Below are 13,965 nucleotides of genomic sequence, written 5' to 3' on the forward strand. Positions count from 1 at the left end.
GAAGGAGTTTTTTTTACTACATGGAACAGGGAGGTTTTGTTTACCTCCTCAAAACAGGGAGTTTTTAGGTTATAGAAAGGAGGTATTTAGGGAGTGTTAAGAAATGTTCGGGAGAATTTAAGGAGGTCAAAATGGAGTATTCTTTACTTCCTGAAGGGCGTTTTTAAGTGATGTTTATGGAATTTTTAGGCGGTTGAATAGGAGCCTATTATGGCTCCCTTTGGAAGTACTTATGTTAGTTTAGGGGCGTTTTTAGGAGGTTCAAGGGAAGCATTTACTTCTTTTGAATGGAGTTTGACGAAAGGTTGGGGAGTTTTGTAGGCCTTCCGAAAGGAGGTTTTCAAGGCCACAAGGGAGAATTTCTAGTTCCCTGCGGGAGTACAGATTTCACACGGTTATTCTCGATTTCAGGTTTATTTCAAACGAACTATCGCAGACAAGTTTACATGGTACATGGTGTACACAAGGAGGTTCCGAAATAAATACTTATGGCGACCTCATATTAGAAATCACAAATGGTACATTGCTAAATAACACGCCAGTTAGGAATTGAAGACAGCAATACGATGCTAGTTGAACAAAACGTAGAAACAATATTACTACAAGAACTGGAAATACGCGAAAAACAAAGATAGGCACAAACACAACCGCATGGTAAGTGAAATCATTATAGAATACTAGAGGATCGAGAACGCGTCAGTACTTATCAGAACTTATCAGTACGCATCAGCGCTCAGTACACAGTGAAAAAAATGGCTGCAGTGGTTTACAACAACAAAAAAAAATTCAGTAGGTGGTGAAATGAGCGAGAGCTGTCTGCTAGTTGAACAAATTGTAGAAACAATAATAATATAAAGAACTGGAAATACTTGAAAAACAGATAGGCACAAACACAACCGCATGGTAAATGAAATCATTATATAATACTAGAGGATCGAGAACCCGTCAGTATTTATCAGAACTTATCAGTACACATCAGTACTAAGTACACAAAGTGAAGAAAAAATGGTTGCAGTGGTTTACAACAACAAAACAATTTTTCAATTTGTCGTGAAATAAGCGAGACTGTGCAACGATTTGATATTGAAAGGTAACAAGCATTTTGTAGGTGGTAAAGGCACAAGAGGTAAATGATGTAGGAGACAGACTGCAGTGAGATGGCTATGGATAAATGAGTAATATAAAGAACGAAAAATATGCTGCGGAAAATACCAGTGCGTTTTGATAAAGACACAAATGCGCCAAGAAAAGTGACCGAGTCTGACGGGTTAATTGCAATGATATAGAATAGAATGGGTGGTATCGCGACAGCTTCTTTAGAGTGAGAACAAAAAGCCATGAAATTCGTGTTTTTCGGATAATTTTTAGTTGATTCATTTCGCACCAGTTGCCAATATTATTTAGATAATTGTTTCAAGTTAAATTAGTTTGTTAATATTATTGCTTCACTGAAAGATAGCTGTATTATGAGCATACAGAACGGCCCATCAAATATCCCGTTTTCAGTAAAAAAAAAGAAAAAAGAAAAAGTCAGAAATATAATACGGAACTCTTTTTGACTACTATCCAATGATTACAGGATTGAAAACAAATATTAGTGAGCGATATTGATGCGATAAAAGTTAATTAGTTCTAAATCCTTCACACGTGGTTTGGCGCAGGCAAGGTCCAAAAAGCCATGTTCCACAAACGTTAGAGCTCTGCGTGTCTTCTTGGGATATTGAATGTTGAAAATCCAGAACGATGCAAACAGACTACACAGTCCTCCCAGTAAAGATGATGCAGTCAAGACACGCTGGCCATCGATGTGGAGGCTAACTTCCCCGTTCACGGAATGCAGGCAGGGAGTCAGAGGAACATCTGCCTGAAAAAGCAAAAAAGAAAAAAAAATGCCCCACACGTAAAATTCAAAACAGACACTATGGTTAAATGAACTTAATTCGGTACAGGAATAAAATTGTAAGGCCAGGTTCCCTGCGAATTCCAGTACCTAAATTAGGAATGCAAAGGCTTCATAAAACCAAGTGCCAGTACATTAACCGTCGTGGCTTTTGCAGCAATAAAAAAGATATTACTTCCGCACAATATACTCGAGCACAACTTTAAATGACAGTGAAGATAAAATGCAAGTCTCTGTAGGTTGATAGATTAGTTTTTGTTTTTGACTGAAAAACACTTTGGTATTGCATGATTTTGTTAACTGCTGTTTCTTGCTTTAAGATGCCAGCTTGCATCTATTCAAGTGAGTGGGCACACAGTTAAAGATGCAAACCCTTACACTGCCTCTCCCCTACCATGGTGGCTCACTTTCATAGAAAAAGTGGAGCTTTTGCGAGCTGGACGGCTGTTGCAAGCCGTGGCAATACTCACTTCTGCTGGAGGGGCCAACTTGGTTTCCGAATGCAGCCTTGCCTTGTACAGCACAGCCTATCCTGCCTTAAGATCTATGAAGTCATTCAACTCGATCATGTATCAGGATCTGCAGAAGAAAATCGTGTCAGCAAATAATGAATTCATGCCGGACAGGCACCCACTGTTTCAGTTATACTTGCAGATACCTCCACCTATTTCCCTCCTGGTGTTACATCCAAAGCTAATTTGTTACGGCTTGTCTCATCAAGTATGGTCATTTGTCATAACACAGCTAGTCATACAGGAAAGTCCTTCACTGGGTCAGAAAACACTTTCTTTTTTTACAGTAGTAATAAACTAGGCGACTCAGTCATCCGTATTCTGACACCTTAATATTCTGTGTCACCGAGCTGACAAGCGTGATTGGTGCATAAGGTCATTTGTAGCCGCAACCGTTACTACAGCCTTGTTAGCTAACGTAAACCTCGTTCATGGCACCAAATTACTTGTGATTGCATGGCAACAAAAAAAAACAGCTGAAATGGAAACGCTATTCTCGCAAACTTACCAACGCTGCATTCCACACACACCTGCCTTAGTTAATTTACCGTGATTGTAGAAGTTTCCGACACGTAAAACCACAGTGCACTTTTTGGAGCTGCAAGCCCCGTGTCAAAATCGGGTGTCAGATGAATCGAGTAATTTTTGTGTATGGTCTTACTATTGATTATGACAAATTTATTACCAACAAAAGAAGAGTGTGTGCATTGTTCTTGTAAAAAAATGATATCCTTTTTTATACCCGGCAGACTTGTGTCATGCTACGGCAAACTCTGTTCTCTTCCATAAGGGCATGCATTTGTGTTTTTAATTACGTGGCCTTAGCTGGCGACTGACGGGCCCCGATTGTATACAGACCCCTCATTATCACCCGAAAGGGAATAAAAACATTTCGGTTTCGAACCACGTCGCCGTCGTGGTCCACACTATATGCATTTAATCGTTCGATAGGCTCATAGCATCTTTTACGCATGTCACCGTTTCCTTAATAGGGTACGCTGTTAGATGTGAAGAGTCGACTCAAGCGAGCAAACAACCCCACCGAATCTACAGGGCACAGTTTACGAAGGGGGTGGCCGTCTGATCTGCGGCTCTCGCCGACCAGAGCGCTAAGAATGAGTCAGAGCCTTGAAAGAAAACAACACAAAGACTTATATTTGGACAGGCAAGCCATCAGAAGCGTTAACAAATAGATATTACAAAGTAGAGCAGTTAACTAAAAAGAACACGAGCAGTTCGATGCATATGAGAGACAGAGTCCCACAATATTCACCGACCGGGCCCGACGATGCACCGCTGTCGGAGGCGATTCGGCTACCTGAGTAACCGTCACGTTGCTTTGAAACGACGCCGCGCGCGACAAACGATTTCATATCGAATGCCCTGTTACAAACCGGCCTACAAAAGAATGCGAATGCATACCCCAAAAGCCACAAACAAGTACAATAAAACGAGTGTGCGCTTTTTTTTTTTTGCCCGTGCGTGTACGTGCTGTGTGCGGCACGGGTACTTCGCAGTTAACCCTATCCAAACGTTTGACAAACGCATCGACTGATGAAAGAGCACTTACCAGCGAGCTGTCCACAGCTGTCGCCGTATCCAAATGTTGTTAGCGGCCGTTCGTCGTGTGACAGGGGCACATAAAAATCTTTCCACCAAATGGCACTACTAGTCCTTCTCAAATAAGAAAAAATGATGGCCCAAGGCGAGGCGCTTGAAGCTCCGGCCGCGCCACCAAGTCACCGGCCGCGCTGCATTGATAAGCACGGAGGCTGTTTACATCCGGGGATCCGGGCAGCAAGTCGTGCCGCCAGGGCAAGTTGAGTCGCTGCAGTCGGGTGCGTTGGCGCGCTGGCACGAGAATTTAAATTGTCTATATATGCGCAAGCAAGCGAAGCAGATGAACATTGCAATTGTTTGCAACGGCGAGAACTGTCTCTTTGTTAGCAGCAGAGTTTGACAACACCTACCGTCAAAATAAACAGATTGAAACAACACGGCCGCGCTGTCTGCTTGTGATCGCGCTGGCTGAAGCATCTATACGGGTATACGTACGGTATCGGTTTTGTAGCTGCATGCAACTGTCACGTCCTGCTTTCTCGTTCTAATTAGCATTAGTCCACGGTTGAAGTGCTGACACACGGAAACAACACAAGACTAACATGGCGACCGCCCGCTTGAGATGATTACCCCAGATGGGGAGTTTATTGTGGACGTGGTTGTTTACAAGGGACCGAACGCCATCTCACAAATGGTGTTATGTGGTTCTAAATCCTCCCTTTTGCTACACGGATGGGCAGCGGTACTACCATGGAGGTTCGTCCACTTGTTTAGACCATGCCTAGGGAGTACATTTTTTGCTATAAGTACTTTTCAGGGCACATTACTTGATTAAAACTCCATTTCCGGCTAGTTTGCGTTTACAGTGTACTACTTCGGTGATCGGCGCGAACGCGACCTCGCGCTAACGCAGCGGCGATTGCGGACTTCGGTGATCGGCGCGAACGCGATCGAAGCTATAAAAAGAATTACAGCGAATGCTGAATGGAACGGCCAGCGCTCGTGCGTGTAATACTGATTAGCGTTCGTGCTTGCTGGTCCGGTGTTTGAAATTATTTGATCCCTCGGAAGGCAGGAGTGTCAACTGGCTTGAACATAGAGGGTGCAACCGCTGTGTTTACATGCTTTGCGAGTTCAAGGCGAACGTCGCTGCTACAGTTCATGTCCGGACGTACTTTATGTACTGTTTGAAAGAGTTCGTTTTTTACATTCTCACAACGAAGAGAAGTTTGCACGCGATGTAAACATTCTGCGTTCACACCAAATGCTGGGCAAAATGAGTTCGAGTGGTCGCGTGAACGAACTCCGTGCCGAACACGAACCATCGCTTGATCCGCGATTTTTCTTGCCATGAATGACGATTATCTGGCCAAAAGCACACGCAAAAAAAAAAAAAAAAACGTTGCGCAAAAAAAGATGCCCCTCCAACGAAAAAAGATACATGGAAAAAGACGCAGTTTAGGTACATTTATTGTATGCCTTAGTTCTGAAATTAGCGCAATAAATGATTATTGAGCATTTTCAGTGCATAATTGAGGAGGTAGAACGAAGGGGAGGAGGGGGTAGCTGTTTCGTAGACACTGTTCTCTGGGGTGTACCACCGTTGTACCCTCTCATTTTATCAAGTATTTCTTTGCTACCTTCCTTAGGTGAACCTATCGTATCGTACTTGCGATTACAAGCTGGATTTTTTTTTTTGCGAGCGACCCAGGATTGCTGTTACAAAAACAAGCGCAAAGTTGAATCGCGGAAGAACGAGCATTAGTCAATGTTTTTTCGCTTTCATAAGGACGATTTACCGCACTGTTTGTTGCAAAACACGATACCCCAGCGCTACTTGAACAAACAAGAGCCGTGAGCCAAATATTTATTGCATAAAATAAGAAACGCACAAGAAGTGAAACGGAACACGCGTGTTGCGGCTGCCCGAGCGACTGATTTTTCAAAACTTCGATTTGCGTGCGGCACCATTGATGGCTCGGTAAGCTTTAGAATGTAATTCATTCTAGGCACCATTAAAGAACTTCTGCGCAAACTCAAAAGCACATACAAATAACAACAAACCAAGAGTACTAACCCGGCGCACCGTTTCGTCTTCATCGTCGGCAGGCAAACGTACGATTCGGTGGCGAACTTGTAACTGCGCTCCTCGTGCCGTTGCGATTGCGTTTTGGACGCGTAATATGTCTCCGCGAAGCCGGACGGTAACCGGGGCAACGCAGACAAGTCCACACACCATTCGTCAGTCATTACGTGCGACAACACAGCACGAGACGTGCAGCGAGTCATCAAGAAGCGATAACCCGCACGCGCAGCATCGTGTAGCACACGTATTCCCGACCGGCGCTATCCTTTAACATGGCGTCGAAGCGAGGGTTCGATTCGGCTGCGACAGAGGGCAGCACTTTTGCATAAGGCCTATTGATTGATTGATTGATTGATTGATTGATTGATTGATTGATTGATTGATTGATTGATTGATTGATTGGTTGATTGATTAATTGATTGATTGATTGATTGATTGATTGATTGATTGATTGATTGATTGATTGATTGATTGATTGATTGATTGATTGATTGATTCTCAACTTCTTTTGTTCTGAAAAAGTTAAGCTTTACTGACAGTAAATGTAAAACATTGAACCGGGATGTCCCAGCCAAACAACCTTTTCCACGTACAATTTTTTACGCAGCAAATCGTAAAATGAGGTTTTTTTTGGGCGATTTGGGGCATGCTTTAAGAATATCCGAAAGGCGTATCAAGTGCACCTAGATTTTTAATAGTAAGCAAACGTTCGCTTTCTATTAGAGTGCACAGCGGCATTTTTCATGATTTGTGGCGTCTTCGATTACTTCATGCATATGTAATATAAAGGAACAACGACCACAAGAATTCTTGTCAATTTCCAAACAAGGAAAGATTTTTCTGGCTAGAAAATGCCTCAGGACCATTAAAAATAGGTGCCATCTAAAACAGAGACCCATCTCATCCTAAGCATCATTCTACGTGCACCGCTTCTTGTTTGGTTCAGGGACTGCATCTGGTCGGCGCTACAGTAGGCTCGCGATAATTCAAACTTTAAGGGGCCCAAGAATTTTGTTTGAATTATCAGAAGTTTGAATTACCAGAAGTTCTCATAAATATGACTGGGGTCAACATGCCAACTTTTGTTGTAATGAAACATTCACATTTATTTATAATACAACATTCACACACAATACTGAGGTGTTATTCATACACTTAAAAAAATCACGAATGGATGACTGCTTTGTCTTTGCATGAGAATTAAAAACAAAGTTTTCGATGCCAGCAAGAGCAGCTAGTTCATTGCGAGAGGTTTCTGCACTAACTGTTGGCGCGTGCGGTTTCGCTTTGACATGTGTATTTGTGTCTGTTAGCGATATAAGGATGCAAATTGGCCGCTATAAGCGGCAAATGCACCAGATATTTTCCGGCAAAGACAAGCAAGAAGTACGGAATATCCGAATTTACGCAATGGAGCAGTTTGAATTAAGCGGCTTTTAAATACATTGAAAAAATACCGGGCCACCCAAAATTTTGAAATGTGTTTTAATTAACCGAACTTTTGAATTATCTGAGTTTGAATTATCGCGAGTCTGCGGTATATGCTTGTGCAATTTGGTTAAGGGTTAATTCTTACGTAGGGGCTTTTGGAGTAGAACGCCCGTCTGTCACAATGACTACACTTGTGGAAATAAAAGCAGATGTGTTCATGAATAAACGTCGCATGCACGATGAATCCAACAACTGCGTGGCACAGCCTGCATGGGTGGTTTTCCAAAGCATCCGTCCATCGCCAGCGGCAGTGCACTCACCGGTCGAAGCAATGGTGTTCATCTCTTTTTGTTGGCATGCAGAAGGAACACAAATACCCAAGCGGCCCCCGACGCGGACAATTAATCTTGTGTTGTTCAGCCACCTACGGATGTCCAGTCTCGGCTTCTGCAATATAAACGAAAGTCATGGGCTCTCGCATGGCAAACTGAAGAGGAACGTGCTGGATATGAACTGACTCAAGAGAAGGTTCTGTCAGTTAAACGGATTAAGCAAACTAAACGCATTGTGACGTGGCCGATTCTTTATATATCAGTTGTCATTGTTCTTCACAGTCGTATGCTGCGGTGGAGCATGCATGACCGAAGTGAAGGGGGGAAAAAGTCTGGTGCCTCCGACATGTCGGCAGCCGTTGTTCGCGGTATTTAAAGGGACCCTGCGACACTTTTTTCAACCTATTTTGAAATCTTAAATACTTGCAGAACGCAGTCACCCCACACACCCAGTACTTATATTAAGGGGGTCGCAAAGTACCTCAGCCAAAAGTTACTGCTCTATGCCCATCAGGTAACTTGTAAACTCTCTCAAAAGATTTTTCTCTCTTTCCCGGTCTTGACGTTCTTCGACGGCTCGAATTACGTCACCAAGGCCATGTAGAGGCTGTTGGCCGGTTATTTTTCAGTTGCAGCAATGAACGCTTTTCGATAGCAAATTAAAAAAATCCACAAAAACAAAGCAGAAACGGAAAACGTATCTGGTGTGACGAGCGAATCACGCAGTGTTGCTCCGTGCTGGCGATAACTATAGCTTTCGCGGTGGTTCCAGACGCAAAGGAAAGAGTGGAAGCGCTTATCGAAAGTGTTGCAGATTCCCTGTGATAATGCAGTGTCGGGTGTAACAACCTGGTATTATGCCTGATTTAGTGACTGTCCTCATCTGCGTTGATTTCAGCCCAGCTTTTACGGGCCTTGCTGTTAGCCGCTAATAAGCAGATGTCCTAACGCACGTAATATGGCGTTATCTTCAAAACCTGGTCCAAGCTCTTTCCTCACGCTGCTATCCGTACACCTAGTAAAACTGCGCCAGCAGCAGCCCCGTGACAAAACATGGTACGTTATTTAATTGTTCTTGTTTTTTTAGAGGGGTGCTAATTCCGAGTCTGGAAAACACTATCCCTGCGTTGGCTTACGTTTTACACCATAGAGAAATGCAATAGTATTCAGCAGGAACAAAAATCCGTTATTTAAGAAAAAAATGTTGAAATCGTCTGTTCAAAAGATATGTGCATGAATAGACTTGGTGAAAACTATCTAAACCATGGCAAAACCTTCTCGGCAACAAAGAATTAAAAAAAGTTCAGTGTTCATGCGCGGACGAAATACCTTGTGGCAGTAAAAGAACAAAGTGGTTTCTCCACCTTTCTGGCACAAAACAATTAAGCCTGGCTCTAGATGTCAGCTTCACTGCTGAATACTTTGTGGCCTGTAAATTTTTGACTCGTCCCAGAAATTAACGACCAAGGCTGTACACAAGTGCATGCTGGTGTCCTGTCTGTGCTCACCTCTCGTAATGTCGCTTCGCTGAAGCCCCGCAGGAGGAGTTCCGTCGGGGGCCTCCAGAAGAGGGTGCAGTATCTGCCCCGCAAACCGGAGGGCCCCTCCACGTTGAGACATTGTTCCTGGCTGCCCAGATTGACGAAGCCTCCTTCGAATGGTCCGTTCGATTGGAACCCGGTCGCCGTGACCACTGCGCATGGTCATGAACAGTCGTCGAGGGGGCTGATTGCTCCAAGGATACCGTTTGGGGCAAGAAATTAGAAGGCCGTCCCCCAGAAGGGAACGTTGATTTCACATCAACGTAGTTTGTTCTAATGTATGCCGTCATTGCTTATTTAAATGTCATCCTATTGTTTATTTTGTTGTCATTTGCCTATCGTCGTTGCTTATTTAAATGTTATCCTATTGTTTATTTTATCGCTTGCCTAGTTATTTCTAATTGTATTAGCCCACCTCAAGACAGTACAATTACGTACATTATTCTGCTGTGGCAGCTGCGCCGCTGACCTCGTTCTTGGCGCTGTGCTCGCCTTCATCACCGTGCTCCTATGCCCGGAACGCGAACATTCAATGTTAGGGCATGTTCGCTCACGTGATTTCACCATGGTGAATGCGAGTGGTATACGCTCGTGCGGGCGAAAGCCACTTGGTTATGCACGGGGTATGCCACGGCGCGCTTCGGACGCTCGCGCCTACAGCACAAGAGCACACCGACTATCCTGGGTGTTGCCTAGCAACTCGTTTTCTTGCTCGCGCAGCGTTCTTTCTACCTATGACCTTGACTGAGAGGCTTCGCACTCCGACAGAACGACGTTGCCCGTCAACGCTCTTTCTCGGTTGCCGCAGAGGATGTCGACGGCTTGAAACAAAGGAATACATATTCATTTAATACGCGCCCTTAATTGGAAGGCTTCATACATGACAAGGTTTTATTTTGCCACGGGGCCTCCAAAAATGAGGAAGTTGCGTGGCGCGAACCTTCGAATGGGAGCGTCTGCGCTCCCGTATAAGAGAAATGGCACCTTCTTACTTAGTTTTCTGAGCTGATTCGTTACTGGACACAAAGGAAAATAACTGAAGCTCTAGAAGTCGACAACATGTGCTATCGAACTCTAAATGAGGTGCATCTATTAAATAACTGTCCTTTATTGCAAGGCTAGTGAGGCGGACAGTGAATGTTGATTCTCGATCGCGGCCTTTCCCGCGATCGAGAATCAGCATCCTCCCGCGGCCACGGTTGATTCCAGATGACAGAGCTGTCCGCCAGGCAGGAGACTCTCGTGGTAGCGCTGCACGCCATCTCTTCCTGGGAATGCTTCAAAATGTGAAACAGTGCGGTTGAGTTGTAAGTATTACGTCGTCCGTCATGCAATCCAAGTCCAACCCAAGTATTTTCGAAGTTGGCCCGCTTTCTCCAACGTTCTCAAGAGAAACTAAGCCCGCGGTGAAACGGTCATTCAGTATGCTGGAGTTTGAGCACCACTTTCGAAGCTTCGTGCTGGCTCCAGAACGGTGCTGTCCGCCTCGTACAGCTCCAGCGCTTTTTTTTTTCTGAACGCGCGCCGATGACAAGGTCGTCTGCTGCAGGAGTTCGAGCTCAATCTTAACTCCTTTCTCCAACACGTCGATGAGGGATGGCTGGTCCTTCTCGTGCGAAGAGTCATCAAAGACTACGCGAACCTTTGGTGTTACTGCCTCCCGTTTGACGACTGTATGATCAGAGAGTGGATAAACTGTGTCCCCGGGGACCGTGGGTTGCAGCACTCGCTCTGCATGATCTTCCTGGCAGTACTCGCCGATGGCACCATCGTACTCTCCCGGAAGATTCGGGTGATGTTCACAGTTTTGTAGCTGCCGTTTAAGTCTTCCCTTCTCTACAACCTGGTTAGTGATGGGCGTAAGGCCTGGTGCTTCGATAATAAGCGGCACTACATGCTGAACGTCTTCATTGCGGACTCCACTCCGAAACTTCCCTAATACAGCGTAGTCTTCGGCTTCAGTCTGCTCAGGCGGGTCAGGTATCCCTCTGGCGTCCAACCCCCACATTTCTGAGGGATCACTCGGTCCCGGTCCCGGGCAACTTTCGACTTGTCTTTCAACGCAGGCCAAAAACAAGGCCCTAGCACTGCTGCTCCTCACCAGGGTGCAATCGGTACTTGAGTACTCTCCTTGAAGAACCCAACCGAACACGGTATCAATGGCGCAAAGGCTGTCACTGAAGCGCTCGATGCGCCCGCTCACGAGTTTCCAGTAGTTGTCCGAACCCACTAACACGCTTATAGTCGGCGTTTGTGCGAGCCCTTCTTCGGTTGCATCGGCAACAAGTAAATTGCGGTCGTGAAGCAGATTTACGAGTTCAGTTTTCAAGGGCGGATCATCTACTGTGCAGACCTCTGGCACTTCAAGAGCATCAATGGTGACGGGACATGAATGGAAGCGGCTGCGTAAGGTGATCGACACCTTCCGGCACTGGTACGATCTCGGGCGATGCGAGCTTCCAAACGTAAACACGGCCAAGCCCTCCATTTCAGAACCAGGTAGGGCCAGCTGACGACAGAGATCACTGCGCACGAAGGTTCGTTGGCTTCCAGTGTCGAGGAGTAGCCGGACCAACACCGGCCGACCGGACTCTCCATATGCCACCGCTGTGGCAGTCTGTAGCAGCACCGACGAGGAGGGAATGCTGCTGGCAGGAGCGGTCGTCACGTTACAATCGCGTTCTGCAAGTTGTTCACGATCGGCGTCTTCATCACTGCGAGAAGCAGTCTGGCAGGTGGTCCCCAATCGTTCCCAAAGGTCGCAAAGGACGGTTACGTGCCGTCTCGAACAAATCTCACACTTGAGTTTTGCTCTAGTACGGCAGTTGCGCGCCACGTGCCCTTGCCTCCCGCATCTAAAACAGCGACGGTTTCTTGAAAGGCGCCATCGCTTTTCCGCCACTGTTAAGACGGCCCGGCAGTCCCTTGCCTTGTGGCCCTGACTACCGCACAGGTAGCACGTCAGCTTTCCTCCTGGCGACAAATTTGTTGAAGCCGATGCAGAGCCTGCTGACAAGGCCAAGGCGGACGTCAAGTGAGGAGAGGAGGTTCTCGGCTGCTGCGGGATTGAAGACATCTTCGAGTCAGAGTTCGATCGAAAAGCTCGACTTTCCTCCCTGCTCTCCACCTGAACCTTCAAGAACGCCATGATGGCCTTGACTTGCTCTTCTCGAGACATTTGCTCAACGTTGCCGTTGGCGGTCTCCTTCATGCGCTGACGGTAGAGAATCGCCAGGTCTTCAGGTAACGAGCGCATGAGGACTCTGTTCAGGATCACTGCGTACTCGGAAGCTGGAACGCCAAGGCTCTTGAGACAGCCAGTCCTGAATTGTACCTGCTCGTACAGGTCTCAGAGGCGTGCCACTTGCGTCGACGATTCAATCGGTGCGATGGCGAGTAGGTTATCTACGTGGTCGTCCACGAGAAGTTCTGTGCGTCCAAACCGGTCGGTGAGGATCTTCACAGCCTGACGGTAATTGGCGTCGTTTAGGCGAATCCATTCCACGGCGCGTTTTGCGTCTCCGGTAAGGTCAGACCTGAAATACTTGAATTTGTCTATGTCGGGTACGTCGGGGTGGCTATGAATGGTCGCTTCAAAATGGTCCCTAAAGCCCTGCCATTCGCGTGGCTCGCCAGAAAAGTGGGGGACTTGCAGCGTCAGCAAGACAACCCGCGATGTCAATGGACGAAAGCCGATGTGCGACGGCGGGTTCGGATGGGCTGCAGGGCGAACGCCTTCGAGCACCATGATGTGTGGTTGAACAGGTTGTGGTTCCCCTGCAGTTCCTCCGCCGGAAGCTCTCGTGCCGGGCGCCCGCAGCTCATTCAAGGCCGAGCGCAGCCGACTGATCGCATGGCATATGTTTTCTTGGTTTTCTATCACCCGGCAATATCCTGGTCGAACTCATCGCCTTCGAGTGCTTCCCCGATCTTGTCATCAAGTTCTTTGAGTGAGCGTTCGTTACTTGCCAGCTGGTCTATGGCCTCTTGCAGGTCATGCGGAGACGGCGAGGGGCTTTCGTAGAGCTCGGTGGCTGGCTTCAGCAGCCTCGTGACGGCTCCTCGGAGAGCGCCTCGCTGACGGCGGAGCTTGTCCATCGGTCAGGGCACGATGCCGGTCTTCTCCCGGGTTTCGGCACCAGAAATATTAACTCGAGAAGACCCGACGCCGCGCTACCGTTCGGAACACATTCCACTTTTATTTTTTCTTATGATCTAGCACGAGCGCGAGCCAAACACCACGCACTTCTTTCTCATCTTCCCCCAAGTTCCCACGCACGCGGCCTTTCCCGCGATCGAGAATCAACACCCCGGTTCAAGCGGCAGTTGGTGCAATACGCGCTACTAGAGGAGTTCTCTTTAAGCCGTATCACCGAAGCCTTTTAGAATTTGTGGCTGATAACAGACTGTTCCGGCCAGTGCTTACCTTCAATATACTATGCTGCCGAGCAACCTTTTGATTTAAAAGAAAATAAGCTCACAAAGTGTATAAGCCTGTAGTATGTCGCCTAGCATGCTGGGGCTAAAACTCGTTATAATTGCTTGAAACATTCCTAGGCTTCACCTTTATGGCTTGAGTAAATTGTGCTGTCCACCCGCCACG

At 46.5% G+C, this 13,965-nt stretch overlaps 1 protein-coding gene across 1 annotated transcript in view; it reads right to left on the reverse strand.

Moving 5' to 3' along the window:
• The window catches only part of LOC144168930 (nose resistant to fluoxetine protein 6-like), an 84,600-nt gene that overhangs the window by 63,159 nt on the left and 7,476 nt on the right, over positions 1-13,965 (reverse strand). Inside the window, exons 2-3 of the mRNA XM_077697926.1 lie at positions 9,330-9,514; positions 7,810-7,936 (exon numbers count right to left, since the gene is read on the reverse strand). Of these exons, the coding sequence (XP_077554052.1) occupies positions 7,810-7,936; positions 9,330-9,514 (312 nt within the window). The remainder of the gene's footprint in view (positions 1-7,809; positions 7,937-9,329; positions 9,515-13,965) is intronic.

This window comes from Haemaphysalis longicornis, unplaced genomic scaffold, assembly GCF_048455015.1.
Source record: "Haemaphysalis longicornis isolate Haplotype H1 unplaced genomic scaffold, Haemaphysalis longicornis Haplotype H1 scaffold_1, whole genome shotgun sequence".
Taxonomy (NCBI): domain Eukaryota; kingdom Metazoa; phylum Arthropoda; class Arachnida; order Ixodida; family Ixodidae; genus Haemaphysalis; species Haemaphysalis longicornis.